The sequence below is a fragment of the Sceloporus undulatus genome, chromosome 11 (assembly GCF_019175285.1).
Source record: "Sceloporus undulatus isolate JIND9_A2432 ecotype Alabama chromosome 11, SceUnd_v1.1, whole genome shotgun sequence".
Classification (NCBI taxonomy): Eukaryota; Metazoa; Chordata; class Lepidosauria; order Squamata; family Phrynosomatidae; genus Sceloporus; species Sceloporus undulatus.
In genome coordinates, this window is record NC_056532.1 from 11,520,802 (window position 1) to 11,544,317 (window position 23,516).

Sequence of the window (23,516 nt, forward strand, 5' to 3'; positions counted from 1 at the left end):
AAGCAGAACGGAAGCAGAATTTGAGCGGAACGGAAGCAGAATTTGAGTGGAGTGGAAGTAGAATTTGAGCGGAATGGAAGCGGAAGATGCCAGCCACAGATGTTGGTGAAACATCAGGAATAAACTCTTCTAGAACATGGCCACATCTCCCAAAAAACCCACAAAAACTATGGAAGCAGAACTCTTTCTCTGCTGACACCCAAACGCCTTTCGAGAAGATTACCTGGAGGATATTGTAGCGCTGTGCATCGCAGAAGTCTCGTACCCCTATTTCGGTCCCCATGTACCAGCCGTTGAAAGGGCAAGCTGTAAACTCCAACCCTCCAGCCTCAAGAAGCATGTTAGAGACAGCCGGAACTGCATACCACTTCAGGTCCAATTCTTTAAACCATTCGTACCTGTCAGAAAATACACGGAGACATTTGTTAAAGCCTTTATACCCTGGAGAACACATCAGGATTGATTTCCACTACAGAAGCCTCCTCTCCTAAGGCTATTCAGCATACAACTCTCCTTACACAGAATAGTTATTTTATGCAAAAAAAGGATCATTGGAATTTTGGAGGGGCTTTGTTGAATGCAAGTATTCTTAGAAAATTGGCCGGACATTGTAAATTATAATAGTAATGTGACTCTTTTGTGGGGTTTTTGTGGCAGGAGTTGTTCAGAGGTTTGCCATGGCCTTCCCCTTGGGGTTGAGAGCGTGTGACTTCTCAAATTGCCCAATGGGTTGGCCTTAGGGTTGCCATAAGTCGGAAATGACTTGAAGGCACACAACAACAATAACAACAACAAATGTAAAATGGCAAAGAAATCTTATTGCACCTTTGAGACTAACTGAAATAAAGAAGTTGGTAGCATGAGCTTTCGTAGACTTCACTCTACTTCCTCAGATGCATTTAGTGCATATAGATAATAATAATAATTATAATAATAATATTTATTTTTAGCCCATCTCTTCCATTCGGATCGAAATGTATAGATCCACTATATGCATGAGGAAGTAGACTGAAATCTAGGAAAGCTCCTGCTATCAATTTCTTTCTTTCAGCGAGTCCCAAAGGTTAAACAAGATCTCTCTATATACTGATGCAACAAACACTGATGTATATTGGAATAAAATGGCATAATCATGTTTGCTTTTTGGAATGTATATATTTTAAAAAAATGTTTTCAAGGCATGGGTGGTTAAATCTATGGATAAGGAATCCATGGATATGGAGGACTGACTGTATGTTTGTATGTTTGAATTTATAGAGAGGAGAGGGAGTGCTCCAATAGCTTCAGTTGAAACCCCAGATGGGATTAGACAGGAATATTTCATACATTCCTGCCCTTTTCAGCAATTTTTCCCTACCTGCTCCTACCTCTCCAAGAGATTAATTCAAGGCAGTTTCATCCCAACAAAAGCCAACTGAGCAAACCTGCTCCCAAGGCACCAGCTCGCACAATCTCCCTTTGACAACAGCTGGACAACCTGCCAGCCAAGAGAGGCAGTTTATCATCTGAAGCCAAGATGCTTACGTGGGATGCTCCATCGACACTTCGAGAATGAGCTCCGGCGGCAGTTCAAATAATTCCGGGTCTTGGCCGTTGGCCTGGAGGATGAGTGGAAGAACATCAAAGCGGCCACATTTGGGCTTCCAACCAAGCTGGATGCAGAGCTGGGAGAAAGGGAAGAGACGATGGGACTGTGTGCACTGTGTCACGGCAACTAACAACAACAATAATGCAGTAAGTGCTTCTTAACAGGTGTCCCCTGTGGCCACGATCTGTTCCTCTGGGGACTTTGAAAAGTTTAACATGCAAGCTGCCCAACTTTGCCAATGATAAATATTTGAAGGGATGTCATATTGAGGATGGAGCAAGCTTGTTTTCTGCTGCTCCAGAGACTAGAACCAGGAGCAATGGATGCAAGCTATAGGAAAAGAGATTCCAGCTCAACATTAGGAAGAACTTCCTGACAGTAAGGGCTGTTCAACAGGGGAACAGCTGGGACCCTAGAAAGATGCCTGGCTGTGTTCCTTCTCCTTCAGAGAATGGCATCGCTAGGACTGGCATCACCTGGTGTGGTAACTCATGGTGCCACCCCACCATTGACCTCTTCATACAATCTTCTTCTTTGGAGGTCTTTAAACAGAGGCTGGATGGCCATCTGTTGGGGATACTTTGACTGAGAGTTCCTGCATGGCAGAATGGGGTTGGACTGGATGGCCCTTTGGGCCTCTTCCAACTATATGATTCTATGATGGCTTTGGTTTTCATCCCTGGCTTTTGTGCATACCTGGGTGAGCTCCACGTTGGCTGGATCTCCCACAATGGAACCGTCTGGCATTTGGTAGCCAGCATAACGAATAAGTTGGCTATTCCAGATTCGGAAGTCGTGTTTCCCGTCCGTCCTCTGCGGAAAGACAGTGATGGCTGACCTGTGTGACGAGGAAAAGTCAAGGAAGAGTCAAGGAAGGAGCCCTGGTGGCGCAGTGGTACTACAGCCACAAGGTTGTGAGTTCAAACCCAGGGCACCAAAGTTGGCTCAGCCTTCCATCCTTTCGTAGGTCAGTAAAATGAGTACCCAGCTTGTTGGGGGCCATTGGCCAGCACATTGTAAACCACTTAGGGAGTGCTTAGCACTATAAAGCAGTATAGAAATGTAAGTAAGTGCTATTGCTATCAGAGTGAGTGACAACCTGTCTGGCAATCCGTGGGATGCAAACAAAATGAAAGAAAACATAGAAAAATACCTGATGTTTCCTCCATTGGAAGAGTACTCCAAATGACGGCAGAGGTGCTCAAACATTTCCTTGGCAGTGGCACAGCTACGAGCATCAAACACCTAAAATGTTTATTTTAAGAACAACAAGAAAGTCACTTTTCCAGCACAATCCAAACAGCACAATCCAAAACCACTCTGAGATCTACCATGAGATACAGATCTACAATTAGCACATCCTTTCTTTTAGCAACCCACTATCACATTATGCACCTTGCGCACCTTTTGCTCTGAAACTGTATGCGAGGAAGACATGTTCTCCCTCATCCTGCACTGTGAGTTGAGGCAATCCTAATTTTCCTAATTACGTTGCACAAGAAGGAGAAGGGAGTGGACGATAGGATGTGCAATGGAATACATGGGAGAAGGTGGGGTTTAAACACTATGGATCACTAAGGAAATGTCTTGAAGCAAAACAGCCATGAATAATTGAGACCTAGGGCAGGCTTAGTGCCAGTCAGTGTGTCCCTGTTGAAATTCATTTTTTGAGATTAACTGAAATAAAGAAGTTGGCAGCATGAGCTTTCATAGACATCCATCTACTTCCTCAGATGCATATAGTGAAGTCTACGAAAGCTCATGCTGCCAACTTCTTTATTTCAGTGAGTCTCAAAGATGCTACAAGGTCTCTCTACATACTGATGTTAGAGAGTGACATGGCTATATCTTCGAATTCTGTCCAAGTGTAGTATCCTACATTTCTCTCTGTTGAAATTCATTTTGTTAGTTAGTTATGGCCCAGTTTTCTAATCCGTTAGGTGTCACCTGGTGTGGTACCTGCCTTAAGCAAATACACATGGCATTTGAATGAGTCAGGAATTAGGGAATGTGCTTTGCAGGCAGACTTAAGTGGCAAAAGTAGGTTGGACTATGACTCTGGAGACCAGGGTTCGAATCCCAGCTCAACCATGGCAATCCACTGGGGGATCTTGGGCAAGTCACATGCCCTCAGCCTCAGGGGAAGGCAATGGCAAATCTGCACTGAACAAATCTTGCCAAGTGGTGCAGTAGTTAAATGCCAGTCCTGCAACCACAAAGTTGTGGGTTTGATCCCAGGGCTCCAAGGTTGACTCAGCCTTCCATCCTTTCATAAATGAGTACCCAGCTTGTTGGGGGCAATTGCCTTACAGATTGTAAACTGCTTAGAGAATGCTGAGCGCACTGATAAGCAGTATAGAAATGTACATGCTATTGCTATGCTAAGAAAACCCACCTTAGGGTAGCCATAAGCTGGAAATGACTAGAAGGCACACAACAACAACAGCAACAACAACAATAGGTCAGTTCTACCCTGGTCAGTATACTCTGGGCCACTCCAAATTCTCCCTATTACCTTCACAGTCCAGAGTGATGCCAGGCTGTCTACATATGTGTCCCACTGTGCCATCCAGCACCAGTGCCACTGGTGCAAATCACTCCCTCTGAGATTGGAAACAAGGTTCCCAGCATCAATCACATGGCTAGGTGCCTTGTTGTGGCCTCAGAGGGAATGAATTGCGCCAGCGGCTGCAGCATTGGGTGGTACAGTGATATGCATGTATGCGTTGCTCCAGAATGCTCTGAATTTTCTCGCAAAAGTCATGTGTTTTAAATCAGGTTTAAGGGAGGGATGGTCCTGGTGTTGAATTGGCCTCACACCATGAAGATAGTCCCCACTTTGGTCCTGCATTGTATGAACAAGATGCCACAAGGATGCAGCAAACAGGTTCATTTGGTCCATGTCGACACGCCCCTAGCTGAAGCTCTAGCTGGCACATACCCTAGTTCTAGGTTTCGCCTTCACACTAAAGTTTTCCAGGTAAGTTATTTTGGGAGATATAGGGCCCAAACAGACAGACCAAAATAAAGCTGCTTTGGGTCAGTTTGGAGGAATGCTGTTTAAATGACACACACATCTTAAGAGGCCAGAAGCAGTGTCACATGTGCACTCCAGTCTTTAGGACTGGAGTGTGGCTTTGGCGCAGCTTCCAGCCTCTTAGAACGCATGCATCATTTAAACAGCATACCTCCAAAGTGACCTGAAGAAGCTTTATTTTGTCCTGTCTGTTTGGGCCCATAGTCTTTGTGGGGTGTGGTTCTTTGGGGCGTGCACCCCAATGAATGCCTGTGCTTTGGCATTTACCATAACACTATCAATGCCTAGGTACAATTTAGTGGGAAAGCCACACATAGAGCAAATGAATGAAGAACCACCTGTAAATTGGACCACTGGATCCTCCCAATGCACCTTGGAGCATTTCTCCAGGCCTGCTTCGCAGCAAAGATGAGTTCCTCCCCTGTCAGCTGGTAGGTTCCTGTTGTTTCTATTTCTTTGGCCACGGCTTCCAGACGTGCGAAATGGTCTATTTCTAGCCTGTGGGAAAAGGAAACAGCCGCCATAGTCAATGATGAGTAACATCTGGATCTAGCGGGATTTGGAAGCAATTTACAAAAATATCGCTCAAACTGTATTTCAGGCACCGCACAGATGCGACTTTGTGTATCAGAAGATTATTCTGCATTGAAATGAATCAAGGTCTGCAATTGTAGAAAAGGCTACAAAACCAGCTGTTCAGGCAAGTTCAATTCTCTCTCTTTTTTATGACTAAAATACACATACAAAGAAATAAAGTGGCCATCTCTGAACAAGAAACTGCGTAGAAGGATTTGTAGCATCAACTTTTGTAGACTTGGTCTTCAGTTGCATCTGCAGGAATAGACTCAAACTTACAAAAGCTAATGCTTTAACTTCTTTTGCACAGACAAAATAATGAGATGGCTTTCTTGTGACGGAGATAACAAGAAGTATTTGATTCCAAATAACTAGATTAGAAATAGCCAGCCAGGGACTGCAAAATCAAGTTGCTAAGTGTGAAATCTAGGGTCATGATCCTTCTGAACCTTGTGACAAGAGCCAAAGTCTCTGAATAACTAATGGCTGGGGATTCTAGCCCCAAAAGCATCTCTTCCAGGCTTTAAAATTCACAAATCATGGTTTGCAACCACTTGGAAATGCAGGAACAGAAAGTTACATACAGTACTTTATATATTCTCATGTATAAGTCTATAAATTTTCTAATGTTCCTTGAATGCAAAATAGGCCCAACTCAGCAAAGATTGAAAGTCAGTCTTGCAAATGTCAAGCTGTCTAGCTTTTGCCAGACTGTACCTTCATGGGAGGCAACATTGCATAGTGGTTTGAGCGCTGGACTATGGCTCTGGAGACCCGGGTTCAATTCCCAGTTTGCCCATGAGCCCACTGGGAGACCTGGGGCAAGCTCTCAGCCTCAGGAAAAGGCAATGACAAACCTCCTCTAAACAACCCTTGCCGAGAAAACCCTTCGGGTTGCCATTGGTCAGAAACGATTTGAAGGCACACCACAATAATAACAACAACCTTCATGTGAGAGCCAGGTTGGTGCAATGGTTTGTGGACTGCAACACTGGAGATCAGGGTTCAAATCCCTGCTCAAGCATGAAAACCCATTGGGTGACATCCCGGCATTATAGTAAGCACAAAATTGGCTCACCCTTTAGATGAACTGTAGAACAGATTAATAAACTCTGTTGCTTGGAGCAATAATTCATCTCCGGGGACCGGTTCGTTTCGGGGACCCCTGACCAAAGCCGAGGTGTTCATGAGAGACCCTTGACAAACTCTGGACCTGCAGCTAAGAACCTGGAAACGAACAATATAATTGAGACAGGTCAGTAAACATCCCCAAATTCACAGTGCACCAATTCAGCATGAAGACAGTGGTGAGAGCATCACCTCTGCAAGCAATGCTTGGAAACATTCATTTTTTGGACTACAGGTTCAGGTTGCATCTGAAGAAATGGATGGCCCTTGTGGTCTCTTGCAACTCTATGATTCTATGAAATAATCTGCTTTTATACCACTTTAACTGCCATGGTTAAACGCTATGGAATCCTGGGAATTGTAGTTTGTCGTGGTTCTCTGAATGTCACACAAAACTACAGTTCTCAGAATTCCACAGCATTGAGCTGTGGCAGTTAAAGTGGTGTCAAACCGGATTATTATATTATATTATATATTATATTATACAATGCTATATAAATAAAGCATTATTATTATTATTATTATTATTATTATTATTATTATTACTATTACTATTTCTGCAGCGTGGATGCAGCCTCAGAATATATCAAGGCTTGAATATATGGGACTCGCAGTCCAAAAATGTAATTCTTCCAAGCTGTTTTGCCCCACGGAAGAATAACCTGATATCACACTTTTGCATTTGCTGAAGTAAATTTACATTAAGAACAAGTAAGAAATGCAATAATGTTTTGCACCATAATCCAGGGAAACATGCCTCGTCTGGGACACTCTATTGCATTTGCATTCCCTACCTCCTAACTCCGGTTTTACTCACACCTCAATAGCGAGTAGGGTCCTGTTTTTCGCAGCCATGGATCTGATAAAGTTGATAGAGAAGGACCTGATGCGCTAACCCCAAATGGACCGGGCTGATGTAGAGAAGCACACTAAAAACCATGCACTCCTTCATCCTCTTACCTCTTTTGCCTGATGGTGCAATGCATCCTGAAGCGCCGTTCCATTTTCCCAGTTTTTAATTTTTAAATGCCGTGGGCACCCAGAGATTTGCTTGTTTCTATTCGGGAGAAGGTTCTGGGCAGACAAGAAAAATTAACTTGGTGGTTAAGAAATTAAGAAGAAGAAAAATTAACTTGGTGATTCATTTACCATAGGATCCTTGGCCTTCCTCCGAAGACACACGGGAGCAATGGCTAGCATTCACCGTTTATAAGCGACACGTGCCTAATAGTATTGTTGCCTTGTGTATGTTGCAAAATAACTAACTAACTATGGGATTCAATAAAATGTTCATATGCTCATCCCATGTTCATACTTAGAAATAATTGCTGCATTGTGGTGGGTAGTGTGTTGCATGCCTGCAAGTCGTTTTTGGTGAGCCTAAGGCAACCCTATCATAGGGTTTTCTTGGCCAGTTTCAGAGTGGGTTTGCCATCGCCATCCTCTGTGACTTGACCATCCACTGAGTTGTTACGCTTGAACATAGATTCAAACCCAGAGCTCCAGACTCATAGCCCAACGCTCAAACCATCACCCCATGAGACTTATTCAATTTATTAGACCCCAAATTCAGACTCACGTCTCTTGCCGTCGCAGTGTGTATGATCACATCCGGTTTCTGGCTTAGGCCATTTAGTAGGGTTCCATCCTGTTTGGCCAAACTGGAAGAAAAAGGAGAGAATAAGTGACGCCAACCAAAAATATGCTCTATGCAATAGGTTTTGTACAACTGTTAAAACAAAGCCAAGGTTGTAGTATCTTTGAGACTGCCAAATGTATATGGGCAAAGTTTTGCAGACTGAAGTCCAATCAATGCATGACGTGTGATCTCCAGTTACTAAGTGTTTGTATGTATGTATGTATGTATGTATGTATATGTGCACAGATAGAGGTGAAAAATGTGAATCACAAGGAAAAGAAAACCTCAGTTATCTGGAAACTGGATGCAATGACGTGATTATAATTTGTATGGATTAGTTTAAGGATGGGGGGAATAATGGGATTTATTATATTGCGTTGTATGTTTTATTGCTGTAAGCCACCTCAATCTTTTTGAAGAGGTGGGGTAAAAATAAAATGTATTATTATTATTTGTTGTTGTTGTCAGAACATCAGGCAAAAAAATCATGGTGGGTTTCTACTGCTCAGAAAACAGGTTTTCCCGCACAGGCAACTTTTTCTGTGTCAAGTAAACTCTTGTAAATGTTGCGTGTGTTGTGCGCCTTCAAGTTATTTCCGACTTTCAGCAACCCTAAGGCAAACCTATCATGGACTTTTCTTGGCAAGCTTTGTTCAGAGGAGGTTTGCCATTGTCTTGCTCTGAGGCTGAGAGAGTGTGACTTGCCCTAAGTCCCTCAATAGGTTTCACGGCCGAGCAGGAATTGAACCCTGATCTCCAGAGTCGTCGTCCAACGCTCAAATTGCTGCACCGCTTGTAAATTGTGCAACATTGGGGTGACCTTTTAATTCAGAGGTGAGAAAGACAAATGATGAAGATTGATATCCCTACCCAAAAAGTGTAAAGGGAATGGTAAACAATGGAGTCAGAAGGCAATAGGTTGCAATAAAAGGATAGTCTGTGAATATTCAACTAAGGCACAAATGCATGCAGAATAGGTATACAAATGAAGTAAATACAAATAAAATAAATATTAATAAATAGGTATGGTGTCCATTCGCGACAGCATTAATTTGCGAAAGCACAATTATTGCCAAATTGGTTAACCCCTATTGGAAATTCCTATTGCCATCTGTGCCCAAACAGACAGAATCAAATGTCTTCATGAGTTCTAAGCATCATTGGAAGTCTTTAAGCAGAGGCTGGATGGTCATCTGTCAGGGATGCTATGATTGAGAGTTCCTGAACGGCAGAATGGGGTTGGACTGGATGGCCCTTGGGGTCTCTTCCAACTCTAGGATTCTATGATTGCTTAAAGATGGAGATACCCTGCACATCTTTTGGATGGTTAGCAATGTGTCCCACCTTAAATTGGATGAACATAACTTATTTGTAAGTCCTGCTCAGTCGCTAGTTGAAGAATGTCTGTTCCCCCGTTTTAGGCAGATTTGCTGGTTGAGAGCCCAGATTAGCCATCGGATGGAAGCTCACGGGTAAGATAAAGTTGAGAAACATATTTTGGAACAAGATATTCATCAGCGCATGGATTACAGGTCATCTAGATGCACAAACTCCAGCCAAGGAGAAAAACAAAGATATCGAGAACGGAAAGCACAAGGGTATACGATGTGGGGGAGCAAATTCTCTAGCAAACTAGCAGATTTTATAGATAGCAAAGCCTTTGTCTGCATAGATCATGGAAGGCTATGGAACGTCCTTAAAGACATGGAAGTGCCAACACATCTGATAGTCCTGATGAGGAATCTGCACTCAGGACAAGAGGCTACTGTCGGAACAGAATCCGGAGAAACAGAATGGTTCCCGGTTGGCAAAGGAGTCAGGCAAGGCTGCATCTTATCACCATACTTGTTCTACTTATATGCAGAACATGTTATACGAAAAGTGGGTTTGGGCATAGAAGAAGGAGGAGGGAAAATAGGAGGAAGGAACATCAACAATCTGAGATACACAAATGACACCATAGTTCTAGCGGAGAACCGCACAGACCTGGAACAACTACTAAGAAAGATCAAGGAAGAACGCGCAAAGGCAGGCTTACTGCTGAACACAAAGGAAGCAAAAATAATGGCCACAGATAATCTACATAAATTCAGTGAAGAAACAGAAATAGAAACATAGACTCATAGAGTTGGAATAGACCCCAAGGGCCATCCAGTCCAACCCCATTCTGCCATGCAGGAACTCTCAGTCAGAGCATCCCTGACAGATGGCCAATCCAGCCTCTGTTTAAAGACTTCCAAAGAGGGAGATTCCACCTGAAGGTGATGCAGAAACTGGAAAACCACCCAGCAATCCGAACAAAGAGCCCACGTCAAGTGCTGCAAAGCTCACACGGTTGCAAGCCGGTTATAGTAACAAAACAAAGGCAGAGGATGTGATGGACAAAATGGGTCACCGCAGGGAATTTGCCAGGTGGATATGTATTTCCAAAGCATCCCAGACTGAGGGTTTGTTAAGAAAACAGCGGTGAATTTCCTCCGCTTCCGGTACAATCATCATGTCTGAACTGTCCTCTCTTCCGTTCCCCTTTTGACAGCCGGGAACAGGAGGGCTTTGATTCTTTGATTGCTATTGCAATGTCAGCATGGCATAGTGATTTGAATGTTAGCCTATGACTCTTTATTACAGCTGTAAAAGAAGGTAAAAACACAGGTTAAGAGCAGTATTTCATAGAATCATAGAGTTGGAAGAGACCCCAAAGACCATCCAGTCCAACTCCATTCTGCCATGCAGGAATTCACAGTCAAAGCGTCACTGACAGATGGTCATACAGTCACTATTTAAAGACCAGAGACCAGAGTTCGATTCCCTGCTTGGACATGAGTGACATTGGACAAGTCACACTCTCTCAGCCTCAGGGGAAAGCAATGGCAAACCTCCTCGGAACAAATCATGCCAAGAATACTCTTGGATAGGTTCGCCTTAGGAAGCCAGACACAACGTGAAGCCACACAACCACAATAACTGCAAGATTGTATGGGATTGCAACCTCATAGGACTAAGTTTTATGTTTGAGCGGAGGAGCTGTCTTCCTTGAATTTATTGCAAATCCTTTTCAGTCCCCCCCAAGTTCTGAGAGAAGGAGACAAAAAGCAAAAAGCCATCTCACCTGCAGCCATGCTTGGCTGCTTTTTCCATGTTGTTGTTAATATCTTTCTCTTCTCGGGACTTGTCCTTACTGGTTTGAGGCTTAAAAAACAGTGGCCAAGGGCACATCATTTTCTGCATGTTCTGGAAGCTCTCAGATCCTGCGCCAAGAAAGGTGGACACCTTTACGGTGAGTAGGGGAAGAGAGATAAAAATGACATTAGCAGAATGAAGGAGACCATTATTTTAAGACAGAAAGAGAGAGAGATGCTTCAGTTTGTCACATGGATCGGTTCAAATACGGCTCTCTGGTATCTGCCATTGCTCCATAAGGCTACAGTAAGGTCACTTTAGATTCTGGGCTTAAAGGCGAAATGCCTTGCAGCTCTCTAGATTGGGCTGTTAAGAGTTTCCAGGTCTTGAGGAGGAATCTTAGGGTGAAAGTACTGTCTTGAAAGTACCTGCATGAATGCATGCAGATTTAGCATTGCAGAGAGATCTTGCAGCACCTTTGAGATTCACTGAAAGAAAGACGTTGGCAGCATGAGCTTTCCTAGACTTAAGTCTATTTCCACAGATGCATTTGATCTGAGGAATGCATCTGAGGAAGTAGACTGAAGTCTAGGAAAGCTGATGCTGCCAACTTCTTTCTTTCAGTGCTACCAGAGCTCTCTACATACCGATTTTACAGACTAACGTGGCTATGTCTTTGAATAATAATAATAATAATAATAAGCAACTGAGGAAGTAGACTTTAGTCTATTTAAGCTCATGCTGCCAACTTCTTTCTTTCAGTCAGTCTCAAAGGTGCTACAAACCTCCCTACATACTGATGCTACAGACTAACACTGCTATGTCTTTGAATATGCTTCATTGGTTAGATTTGGTTTTATTATTGTTCTCGCTGTTGTTGTTACAAATCTCAGGATCCCATGGCATGGAGCTGCAGCACTTAAAATGATATCAGATTGCATTATTTCTACAGTGTAGATGCATCCTTGGAGACCCCATTGAATCCCCACCATTGAAAGTCCTTGGGCAAGTCACACTCTCTCAGCCTCAGAGGATAGCAATGGCAAACCTCCTTTGAATGCGTATGTAGAGAGATCTTGTTGCGCATTTGAGACTCACTGAAAGAAAGACATTGGCAGCATGAGCTTTCCTAGACTTAAGTCTACTTCCTCAGGTGCATTTGGTGGAGTGGAAAGCCAGGGACAGACCTATATATTAGTATATCATGCCACGAAAACTCTAAAAGAGTCACCATAAATTGGAGTTCCACTTAAAAAGCATAAAATGTGTGCATACGATGGCAGTATTCATAAACCAGTATAGAGCAATATTTGACAGCCACCAATTTGCCTTCCTTTCTTCTGTTCTTATATTCTCATCTCCTTGCCTTTTTGTCCTTTTGGTATGTCTGCATCTGCAATGCAGAATTAATTCAGTTTGGTACAGCTTTAACTGCTGTGGCTCAATGCTATAGAATCCTAGGATCTGTCCTCTTGTGAAATGTTTAGCCTTCTCTGTCGGAGAGCTCTGGTGCCGCAACAAACTACAAATCCCAGGATTCCATAGGACAGAGCCAAGGCAGTAAAAGAGGTATCAAACTGCGTTAATTCTGCAGAGCAGATCTAGCCTATATGTTACTGAACCCAAGAATCTTCCCAGGATTATGAACTCCAAAATTCAGTTTCTTGGGACAGATGCGGAGTTTGGTATAGAACTTGGAAAGGCTATCTGGATGTAAAGAAGAAACTCTTCCAAGCTCCTTTTTCTGCTTATTGGTTTCAAATTTTGGAATTAATGAAATGATCATTCTCTCTTCATGAAATGAAACGAGTGGTTTGGATCTTATGACCCAAATGCTGAAATTCTCTCGCCTCGAGGGACTAACAAACCGCAAGAAGGGAGTTTTGCAAAAATCCAAGAGAAGTAGGCTTTGGGTAAATGTGCACTTGGGAACATGGCTCTTTAGCGTTATTTCTCATAGAATTAATTAATAACTTGGCACTGGGACTATGAGGATCCTGAAATTCCAGTTTAAATCAATCAAGAAATGAAAGCAATTAAGCTGTCCTAGAAATTTTCCAATTTAAGATGAGATTCGGATGCATATGATGAAGTTCTGCACAGGTGGAGCAATGGCACATTCCCTGCTCATCCCTCCTAGCAGGTTGCTGCAATCCCATCCCAATACAGTCTATTATTATTATTATTATTATTATTATTATTATTATTATTATTTTATTTATTGACTATAGAATACCCTCCAACATTTAACAAATGAAAGCCAAAACACATGTGGCCAAGCATCATCAGAGCCATAAGTTATTGATGAGGAAGAATGCACAAGCTATGAAACACTGCAGCAGTTTGCTTTTGCTGGAGCCTCCAGGGAAGGACAAGACTTTGCTCCCTTTTCTTCTCTCCCTCTGCAGTTATTTGAGTCTCTGGTTGAACTCAGTTTGCAGAAAGTATGCTTGGGATGAAAGGGAGCAGAAAGCCCCAGATTTGGTTCCATGTCTTTTCCCGTTTTAATCGGGAGATCCATATGCTTTGGTTTATCCAAAGAGAGATTTCTTTCACCTTCTGGTCATTCCACAGATGAACGTCCTCAACACCAGAACAAAAGGAGATCACTTTATTTTCAGATCCTGGTGCAACCAGAGACTTTTTATACCAACTCCCCAGGTCAGTTTATTTTAACCGAATATACAATTGTACAATTATACAACAAAATCCAGGACTTTTTCAGTCTGGATCATCCCTTAGCCTCCATCAAATACACCTGATGCTTCATCTTGCATCAAACGCTATCAGACACTTCCTCTGGCATCTGATGGAGTAGACATTATTCTATGAAACTTATGCCACAAACGTCTTTAGTCTCAAAGGTGTGACAAGATCTTTTTGTGTATCCTGATACACAGCTATGGACCTTAACACACAGGGCAAAACTGGGGGTTTAAACAGCGATTATCCCATGCAAAACGCAATATCGCAATTAAGGTTTTCACAAATGGCCAAACAGAAATAAATTGGGTTTCAATGGGAGAAGTTTAGATTGCAATCCTAAATTTCAAGTCCCATTGAAAAAAGAAGGACCTGCATCCAAGTCAAGAGATGTAGGGTTACATCCCCAAGCATTCTTAAAACATTCTTTACATGTTTTCACCACATCAAAAAGAGATTTCTTTCATCTTCCAATCATTCCACAAATGAACATCCTAAATACCGGAACGAAAAGAGATCGCTTCTGACAATGCTGCGATTGTGACTGTGCCAAATGCTTGGATCCTTACAGGATAAACAGCGGGACTTTCAAACACTTACGCCATAAGTCTCTACACGCCTCCGACAAAGCAAATCCCATTAAAATCAATGGAGTTTACTCTAGGGGAATGCATTTAGGATCACAGGCTTCATTTGGGCAATAGTAAACTCACTATTTTCTGTTTTAAAAAAGCAAACCCAAAGCAAAACTCAAGCTATGCAATTATTCTCTACTACACTCTCATTGGAGTTTATCACACTGGGGCTCATTTTGGCATTAAAGAGAGATTAAAGCGCATTTAAAGCATCCCGCAAATGAAGCGGAAATGGCGAGTAATCGCACAATGATTATCACAAGCAATTGTGCAAAGAAAGTGATATCGGAAATGCACTGTCACTGAAATCCCAAAAGTAAAAAGATGTGCATCAATGCTTCTTTGCGACCTTTTAATGGCGGGATTTTGCACGACGTCATGTTAAATCGTTTCGAATAATTACTCAATTTTTCTAAGATATTCACAGGATAAACTTCTATTCCAACAAGATGTTATATGACATTTTAATATACTGTATACACTCATGTATAAATCTAGAAATTATGGTCAATAAAATGGACCCCAAAAACCTGAGTCGACTTATCCATGGGTCCATGTAAGTAGTGTATCTTAACTCTTATTTAAAAGAAGGAATCATCTCCTTGTGAAAAAGCAAGAGTATAATCTGTCTGGAAGCACTGATCCCGTCTATTCTCTCATCTACCCAGCCTTAAAAGTGAACACAAAGAGTTATGTCTGCTGGAATTTCATACGTTCTTTGACATTGTTTTGCTTTGCTTCATCCATCAGGTCCTTTACTATGTGCCTCTAAATTTTACCCTCAACTTATCCATACATAATTTTGGCCCCAAAACTTGCTCTCGACTTATACATGAGCTCGACTTATAGTTGAGTATATACAGTACTTTTAAATATCCTGTCCCCAGTTCCAGCTGCTATAGGATTCCCATGGGATCAAATGCTATAGGATTCTGGCTTCGTGATCCATACAGTTTGGATACGATCCAGTCGGACGAAAGGGTCCGCAACCCTCGACACACTTACCTGGGAGTCAGTCCCATTGAGCTGAGTTGCACTTACTTCTGCATAGACATACCTCGAGTTTCTTGACGGTCTGCTCTTTTCGGTGTAAAGGTTTTCGGATCAGATCCTCCTACTGAAGGAAAAAGAAGTTTAAATGTGCTTGGATGGCGGCCTTTTGTTTGAAAGCTCCATAGAATTGCATCCAGTGATGGAGCTCCGTATTGAGCTAGACAGAGTTGCAAGATCTTTTTTGCAATTCTCTGTCCCACCCATTCAGCAATCCAACGTATTTCACATGCTGCCTACCCACATGTTGATGATACGCCTTATTCTCTCTCGCCAGATAAGAAATCCTTTGCTCTCTTGAATCTGAGACAAAAGCCAAATCTTCACAGAGACCAGACTGAGGAGGCTCAGCCTCTTAATGCTGCCAAACTGGGCTGCAAGGACGATCCATGTGCCCCAACTGGCAACAAGAACCAACCCTCTTACCTTGAGGTTTTTAAACTCAGGTCTTTGCAAGGAAAGGGACTGCTTCTCTCTTTCCCTTCAAGCTTTCTGAAAATCTGGAGAGTTTAGAAAGCTGAAGCATTTTGTACCATTTTCCACTATGCAAATGCAGGGAGGGGAGGAGGAGAGATGACTATGGCCCCCCAAAAAGAAAGGATGAAGAAAGAATGGGAAATCCCGTCTTTGAAAAATGCAGACAGAAAGTGCACAATTGTCTAATGGGGTGTGCAAGTGCACCCACCCAATGCGCATCACAGCCTGGCCGCCTCTTCCTCCTCCTCCTCACATTTTCCTCTGTGCATCCTCCGAAACATAAATAAACTAGGAAATACATTACTCGGTGCTGCTATTTTTGGAGCGGCCCGATGACCAAACCTACATTCGTCCGGCCCTCAGAAAGGGAATGCAGGTGGTTTGAGTCCCAAGAGAAACGGAGCCAAATGGAGCCTACATATTGGCACATTTGGGGCACTTTTTAACTTACTTTAGTACTTTTGAAAAACAATCCCGAAGTGGCACTTTATTCCTCCTCAAAGGCTCAGGGAGGAATCGCTAAGCGCATTTTATAGCCATGGGATTTTGGAACTTCATCCCTGCACTATTTATATCAGTGCTTCTCAACCTTCCTAATGCCGCGACCCTTTAATATAGTTCCTCATGTTGTGGTGACCCCCATTATTTTCATTGCTATATGCAAATATGTGTTTTCCGATGGTCTTTGGAGACCCCTGTGAAAGGGCTGTTCGACCCCCAAAGGGGTCCTGACCCACAGGTTGGAAACCACTGGTTTATATGGATCTGCAAAGGGATCTTGTACTGATACTGAATTTTATCGCTAAAAGCCATGAGCCGCCACAATGCCATATACTTAAATAACAAGCCAAATGGCAGAATAACTTTAAAATCTGGCACGAAATACAAAACAGAATTGATAAGACAGATGTTTGCCAAGCATATAAAAATGTAAGAAATTTACAACATTGCTTTTTGTGGGTTTTTCGGGCTATGCGGCCATGTTCTAGAAGAGTTTGTTCCTGATGTTTCTCCAGCATCTGTGGCTTTGGCATCTTCGGAAAACGTTGGCATAGAAGAGAGCTGGCTATATGGAACATGGCCACATCGCTTGAAAAACCCACAAAAAATTAAGGATGCCAGCCATGAAAGCCTTCGACTTCACAGTTTACAACATTGTTTTGACAACACCAGCACAATAAAATCCTTTACTGTTAAAACGACTGCTTTTGAGATGCAGCTCATCTTAGCAGCCAAAGCAAAATTTGCCACCATCAAGGACTTTTCTTATGGGGATACAAATGTCCTTGTGAGTTTATAACTGGTCATAACTTTCACTCCTGATCTTAGGAGTCTTCTTTGTTTTACAATGCTAGTAACAACTATCAGATTTCAATATACTGTATATGGCAACTATGTGAAAGAAGTTGCAGCATAAGCGTTTGCATGGAGTGAAGTGTCACCCGGGACGGACCTTGATCATGAGACTGTGCGCATAGCCATAGAAGTGCAAAACCTGTGGATATGGGGATGAGGTGACTGTGAAGAAACTGTGCTGAATCTGCAGCATTTTATTTTTGGCTTCTGTTCCTCCATTCTCTCCTTTCTGGACTCCCAACGGAGGCCATTCTATGCTGCGACCTTTGGTCCCATGAGTGGAAGCTGGAGGGATTTGCACAGAAGCTCTGCTAAACTGGTGACGGTCCAAGGCGTCTGATGAATTATTCTGCAATAGGAACATTGGCAGATGAGACACACACAAAAACCACACAATAACCACCAAGCGGAGAGGACCGGTTACTAAAGTTAGAATCAGACCAAGCGTCTAGAAGGTCAAATTCAGGACAGTATGTGTCATAATTTTACTTCCATTCTTCCCCATTGTCTGCAGCAGCGGCTCCCAAACGTCAGTCTTCCAGCTGTTTTGGACTTCAACTACCAGAATCCCTGTCAGTTTGGCCAACGGACCAGGAATTATGGGAGCTGAAATGAAAAACATCTGGAAGACCAATGTTTGGGAATTATTGACCTACAGCTTGCTTGTAAAATAATACATACAGTGGTACCCCGGGATACGAATGCGCCGCCTTACGAAATTTCCGGGTTATGAAAAAAATCCATTGAAAAATACTGTTCCGGGTTACGAAGGTTATTTCGGGTTACGAAAAATTTTTTGGTGCTTTTCGGCGCTTTTTCGCACGAAATCGCGGCTTTCGCTATTAGCGCCTATGGGTTTTCGGCTTGCGAAAGCTTTTCGGGTTACGAATGCGGCAGCGGAACGAATTAAATTCGTAACCCGGGGTACCACTGTATTGTCATTTCAGGGGAAGAAAGTATTGCTCCTGGTCAATGAGCAAGTTGCTCCTTTCCTTTCCTTTCCTCCTTCTCTTCTCTTCCCTTCCCTTCCCTCCTTTCCTTTTGTTACCTTTCCTCCTTCTCCATCCTTTCCTTTCCTCCTTTCATTTTGTTTCCTTTCCTTCTTCTCTTCCCTTCCCTTTCCTCCTTTCCTTTCGTTACTTTCCTCCTTCTCTATCCTTTCTTTTCCTCCTTTCCTTTTGTTTCCTTTCCTCCTTCTCTTTCCTTTCCTTTCCTTTCTTGTCCAGCTGTTGTGACACACAAGTACCATGCAGATAAAACATTGCCATGGGCTAGAAGCTGTGATTCCCAAACATTAGTCCTCCAGACATTTTGGACTTCAGCTTCCAGAATTCCTGACTATTGACCAAGAGGACATTGGACGCTGGGAGCTGAAGTCCAAAACATCTGGAGGACCAAAGTTTGGGGACCACTAGAGCATTAGATCTTTTTTGCAAGACTTACAATTTTGCAACGATTTGGGGGACTGGGCACAAATCTTGACACCTGCCCTGATATTTTGCATTTTAGGATGCAGAACCAAAGCCAGAAGCCATCAGACTGGGAAGTGGAAGGCATTTCCAGGTAATGGTCCAGATGTATCAAAGTTGTGGCCCTTGGTGAGACAGTTGTGTGCACAATGAATAGCAATAGCAATCACACTTTACATTTCTATCATAGTGAACTACTCTCTAAGCAGTTTACCGTCTGTCTGTAAGCCAGTTGCCCCCAGCAAGCTGGGTCCTCATTTTACTAACCTACAAAAAGATGGAAAGCTTGAGTCAACCTTGCAACCCTCTGGGATTGAATTTACAATGTTGTAAATGCAGTGCTGGCATTTAAATACTGCACCACCACCAGAGCTTTGAATACGTAGGATTTAGTTTTGGGGCCATGTAGTCAACAGATTCTCAGAGCCTGCTATTTATGCTGAGGATATAAAGGAGACAAATGTCTGTCTCTTCCAGCATCCTGCTTCCTAAAACAGCCATCTAAGTGTTTCCATAATTCCCATATTAAACACATCTAGACAAACAACAATGGCAAGGGAGCAGCTATGGCATCCTGGCATTTTGTAGGTCAGTTAGTTCATTCTGCAAAGGCATTGGCTGGAATCTTGTTGCTTTCTTAGCAGATAAACTGGTTTATTTAGGGAGACGATGTTTCATAAGGTAGGTATGGGGCACAATAGCCAATAGTACAATAATAATAATAATAATAATAATAATAATAATAATAATAATGTGCTGCTGCTGCTGCTGCTTTATAGAAGGCAGCCACCCATGGCCAACCCATAGAGAGCCTTGGGCCTCATTCCCACTTACAGATAAATCTCCAATCCAAATCGATGGATCGATTCAAAATCGGATCATGGTTCCCACTACATTTTCCCTGGTCGCATTTTGTGGCATGGAATCGAATAAAAATAACCCACTTATGGTTCCCCTTCATGAATGAATCAATTTAAAATTATTCGGTCCCAGCCAGCTGAAGGGGAAATTTGAATCAATTCCCAATCCGCTTGTGGTTCACATTTGTGCGGAATTGATTTATCGAAAAAGAAGCGGGGGAAAATCAGTGTCAAAAAGACGCAGGTTAAATGGGTCTAGAGAGCATAGCCCCCCATTCGGAATGGCATCAGCAATTCAGATTAAGTGGGAACTATGGTAGTTTAAATCACGATCCGGTTCAAAAGGTAGTGGAAATGAGGCCTTGGTCTCTTAGGTCCAACCAAAGTAGACCTATTAAACCAAGAGGGCTTATCTATGTGTTTCTACTCCCTTTTCCTTTATTTTAAAATCGTAATGATTCATTGGTGTTAAAAATAACAATGATGGTCCACTTATAGAAAAAGAACTCAAAGACATCGCCATGTTAGTTTCTTGTAGGTTTTTCAGGCTATGTGGCCATGTTCTAGAAGAATGTATTCCTGATGGTTTGCCAGCATCTGTGGCTGGCATCTTCAGAGCATTCAGAGAATCGCCATGTTGGTCCAGAAAACCAGGATGCCAAGGGATCTTGTAGCACCTTTGAAACTCGCTGAAAAAAAGAAGCTGGGAGCATGAGTTTTCGTACTTGAACCTACCTGCACCTGAGGAAGCAGACTCAAGTCCATAAAAGCTCATCATACCAACTTCTTTTCTTTCAGTGAGTCTCAAAGGTGCTCCAAAATCCACTTTAATTCAAGTTATGTAGGTTTCCTTTTAAGCCAAAAGCCTCTTGAAAGTGCAGTTTGGCTTGAATGTTCCTTCCTTCCTTCCTTCCTTTTGCAAAGATAAATGATTTACTACCTAGATAAGTGGGGGCATCAACTAGGAAGGAATTAAAAGAAGAATAAGGTGTAACAACAACAACAGCAAAAAAAGTACTCATCCTTAGCACAATAGCTGAGGGGTTACACAATTACACCCCAAATTTCAGTTGTGAAACTTTGGTCCTAATACAACATCGCCTGACGCCATTAGAAAAGGTCAGCGCATGAAATGCTTCAGCGAAGGAGCCCTGGCATCTTTGGCCGGCTGTTATCTCAAGGTTGGCCCCTTGATATAGTGATTCAAGAGAGCTGCAAGAGCCTGATAGCGGCCTTTGTTTTGTCTCTCTCTGATGTTTCTGGACAGCAAACGCAAACCTTTCGCAGTCGGCGAGAAGCACAGTGAAATATACACATCTTTAGGATGAGGATGCAAAATGAAGGCCAAGCAAGCTGCGGAATACACCGGAGATTGGGGAAAACATCTGGGAAGCTGCTCTGTTTCATCACAGGGAGACCCAGATCGATGTTAATTGAGACATTTTATTGCATTTATTGGGCTTCCTGACTTTTTGGAATACATCTCCTATTTTCTTTGGCTGACTAGGACTTCTCCAACTGTCCTGATTTGACTGGGAACCCTAGCCACAATAGTTAATAGAGATCTGCATCCCAACACCATCTGGAGGGCCACACTTTGTCCATCTCTTTGGAAGAGGCCTAAAGGCAATCTGAGGGAGGCATGGCATGTTTTTTGCATACATGCCAACCTTTATTTTAGTCCCATTGTTGCCTCTTGGGGAACAGGTTTTGCAAGCCTTTGAAGAAATACCAAAAGAAAAAGCGGGGTGGAAGGGGGGGGGGCTGTGAAGTGTGATGCCCAGTTTGGCCAAAATGAGCTCCAACATAGCCCCAGTTGGTCCCTCTTCCAAAATGCGCCCAGTTCCTTTGGAAACACAAAGCAAAGCATTGTCTGACTCCGGCGTTGGAAGTACCGCATGCCAGGCAAGAGAAAATATGGCTGAGATCCCACACTGAGGAGACGCAGAATAACTTCATGCTCACAGAGTTATGCTGTAGTCATGCAATGCCTCCTCCTTCATGAACTGCAGCCAAATATACAAGAAACATCAATGTGCAATGCATCACTAACCAAAACATGTGCTATGAATCCATGTGCAACGGCAGCTTGTTCCTGCTCCCCTTCCATAACCTTGAACCGAATACAGACCTCCTATGCCCAACAAAATTCAAAGAGTTGGAAGGGACTCCAAGGGAATACGCAGCCCAAGCAGTTCCAAGAGATAGTCATCTAACAGTTCAAAGACTTAAAAGGAAGGAAAGTCCCTCACCTCCAAGGCAAACAGCTCTTACTATCAAGGAGTTATTCCTCTAATGTTTAGTGGAATCACGTTTCCTGGATCTGAATCCATTGGTTTGTATTCTGGAACAACAAAATGTCAAGCTTGCTCCATCTTCTATATGACATCCCTGCAGGTATTTATATATGGATCATATGTTACCGTTCAGTTTTGTCTTTTCCAAGCTCAATATACCCACTCCTTAAGCCATGCGCCATAGGGCATGGTTTCCAGAACTTGGAGGTGAGGTACTTACAATTAAAGTCTGTGTCCTTTCCTTTGCAAAACAAAACCTAAGGACATGGTTACTCTCAACCAAGGTTCCCACTACTTCTGCTCCATTGACCATTTCCCCCTTTAGGTTAGGACCTGGTCCGAGGTAGTAAATCCCTTTGTTACCTATTTTACAGAGCACTGTAGGCTTTACACAGCACTTTGCAAAGCAAAACAATACAAAAACAGAGAAAAGCCTGCCTACGGCCAACAACAAGTAGATATAAAATTAAGAATATAAGATTATACTAAAATTACACAATAGGATCAAATTAATAGCAATAATTAAATTTTTGTGGGTTTGGGGGCTATATGGACGTGTTCTAGAAGAGTTTATTCCTGACGTTTTGCCAGCATCTGTGGCTGGCATTTTCAGAGAATGCTGGCATGGAAGTCACACACTATATATATATATGTATGTATGTATGTATGTATGTGTGTGTGTGTGCATGTATACACACACACACACACACACCACTCTCTTCCATGCCAGCATTCTCTGAAGATGGCAGCCACAGATGCTGGTGAAACATCAGGGATAAACGCTTCTAAAACATGGCCACAGAGCCCAAAAAACCCACAAAAATCTATGGATGCTGGCCATGAAAGCCTTCAACTTCACAATACCAAAACCGTGATGTCAAGACGAGAGTTGGTAGGCTTCCCGAAACAGAGTTGTCTTCAGTTCAGACTTTAAAAGAGCAATGGATGCAAGCTTTAGGAAAAGAGATTCCACCTCAACATTAGGAGGAACTAACTGACAGTAAGGGCTGTCCAACAGTGGAACAGACCCCTTCCTCGGAGTGTAGTTGAGCCTCCTTCCTTGGAGGTCTTTAAACAGAGGCTGGATGGCCATTTGTTGGGTATGCTTTGATTGAGACTTCCTACATGGCAGAATGGGGTTGGCCCTTGGGATATCTTCCAACACTATGATTCTATGATTCTATGTTTCTCTAAACAGGAGGAACCCCCATGAGATCCTACAGTCCAGGTCTGGAGCTTACCTAACCACACTACTTGCCCCCACCTTAGATGACTGGAAATGCCACCTTGATCTTCAAGCAGGAATTTCCCACCTCTTACATAACACTTCATGATTAAGCCATCTTATATAAGCAATAGTCTTTTTTCACATCTCATGACTGTGTGCTGTTTTGTCGCCCATCCCCTCCCTGCCTGGGTTGCATTGGATGCCCTTCGCCTCCCAATTTTCCAGCACACTCTTGATCCATCTCTCAGGTGCAATGATGGGCACCAACTCTTTAGGCCGATGGTTCCCAATTGTTTTGGACTTCAGCTCCCAGAAGCTCCATCCAATTTGGCCAACAGTCAGGAGTTATGGGA

The 23,516-nt window shown here is 42.8% G+C and overlaps 1 protein-coding gene across 1 annotated transcript in view; it reads right to left on the reverse strand.

The window, feature by feature from the left end:
* LOC121917020 (nitric oxide synthase, inducible-like) overlaps positions 1-17,709 on the reverse strand; it is a 74,222-nt gene extending 56,513 nt beyond the window's left edge. The window contains 11 exon segments of the mRNA XM_042442611.1: positions 224-398; positions 1,525-1,664; positions 2,285-2,426; positions 2,742-2,833; positions 4,964-5,123; positions 6,280-6,428; positions 7,290-7,403; positions 7,909-7,990; positions 11,078-11,238; positions 15,432-15,540; positions 17,407-17,709. Coding sequence (XP_042298545.1) covers positions 224-398; positions 1,525-1,664; positions 2,285-2,426; positions 2,742-2,833; positions 4,964-5,123; positions 6,280-6,428; positions 7,290-7,403; positions 7,909-7,990; positions 11,078-11,196 — 1,173 coding nt within the window. The 5' untranslated portion in view covers positions 11,197-11,238; positions 15,432-15,540; positions 17,407-17,709.
* Between the last annotated feature and the right edge of the window lie 5,807 nt (positions 17,710-23,516).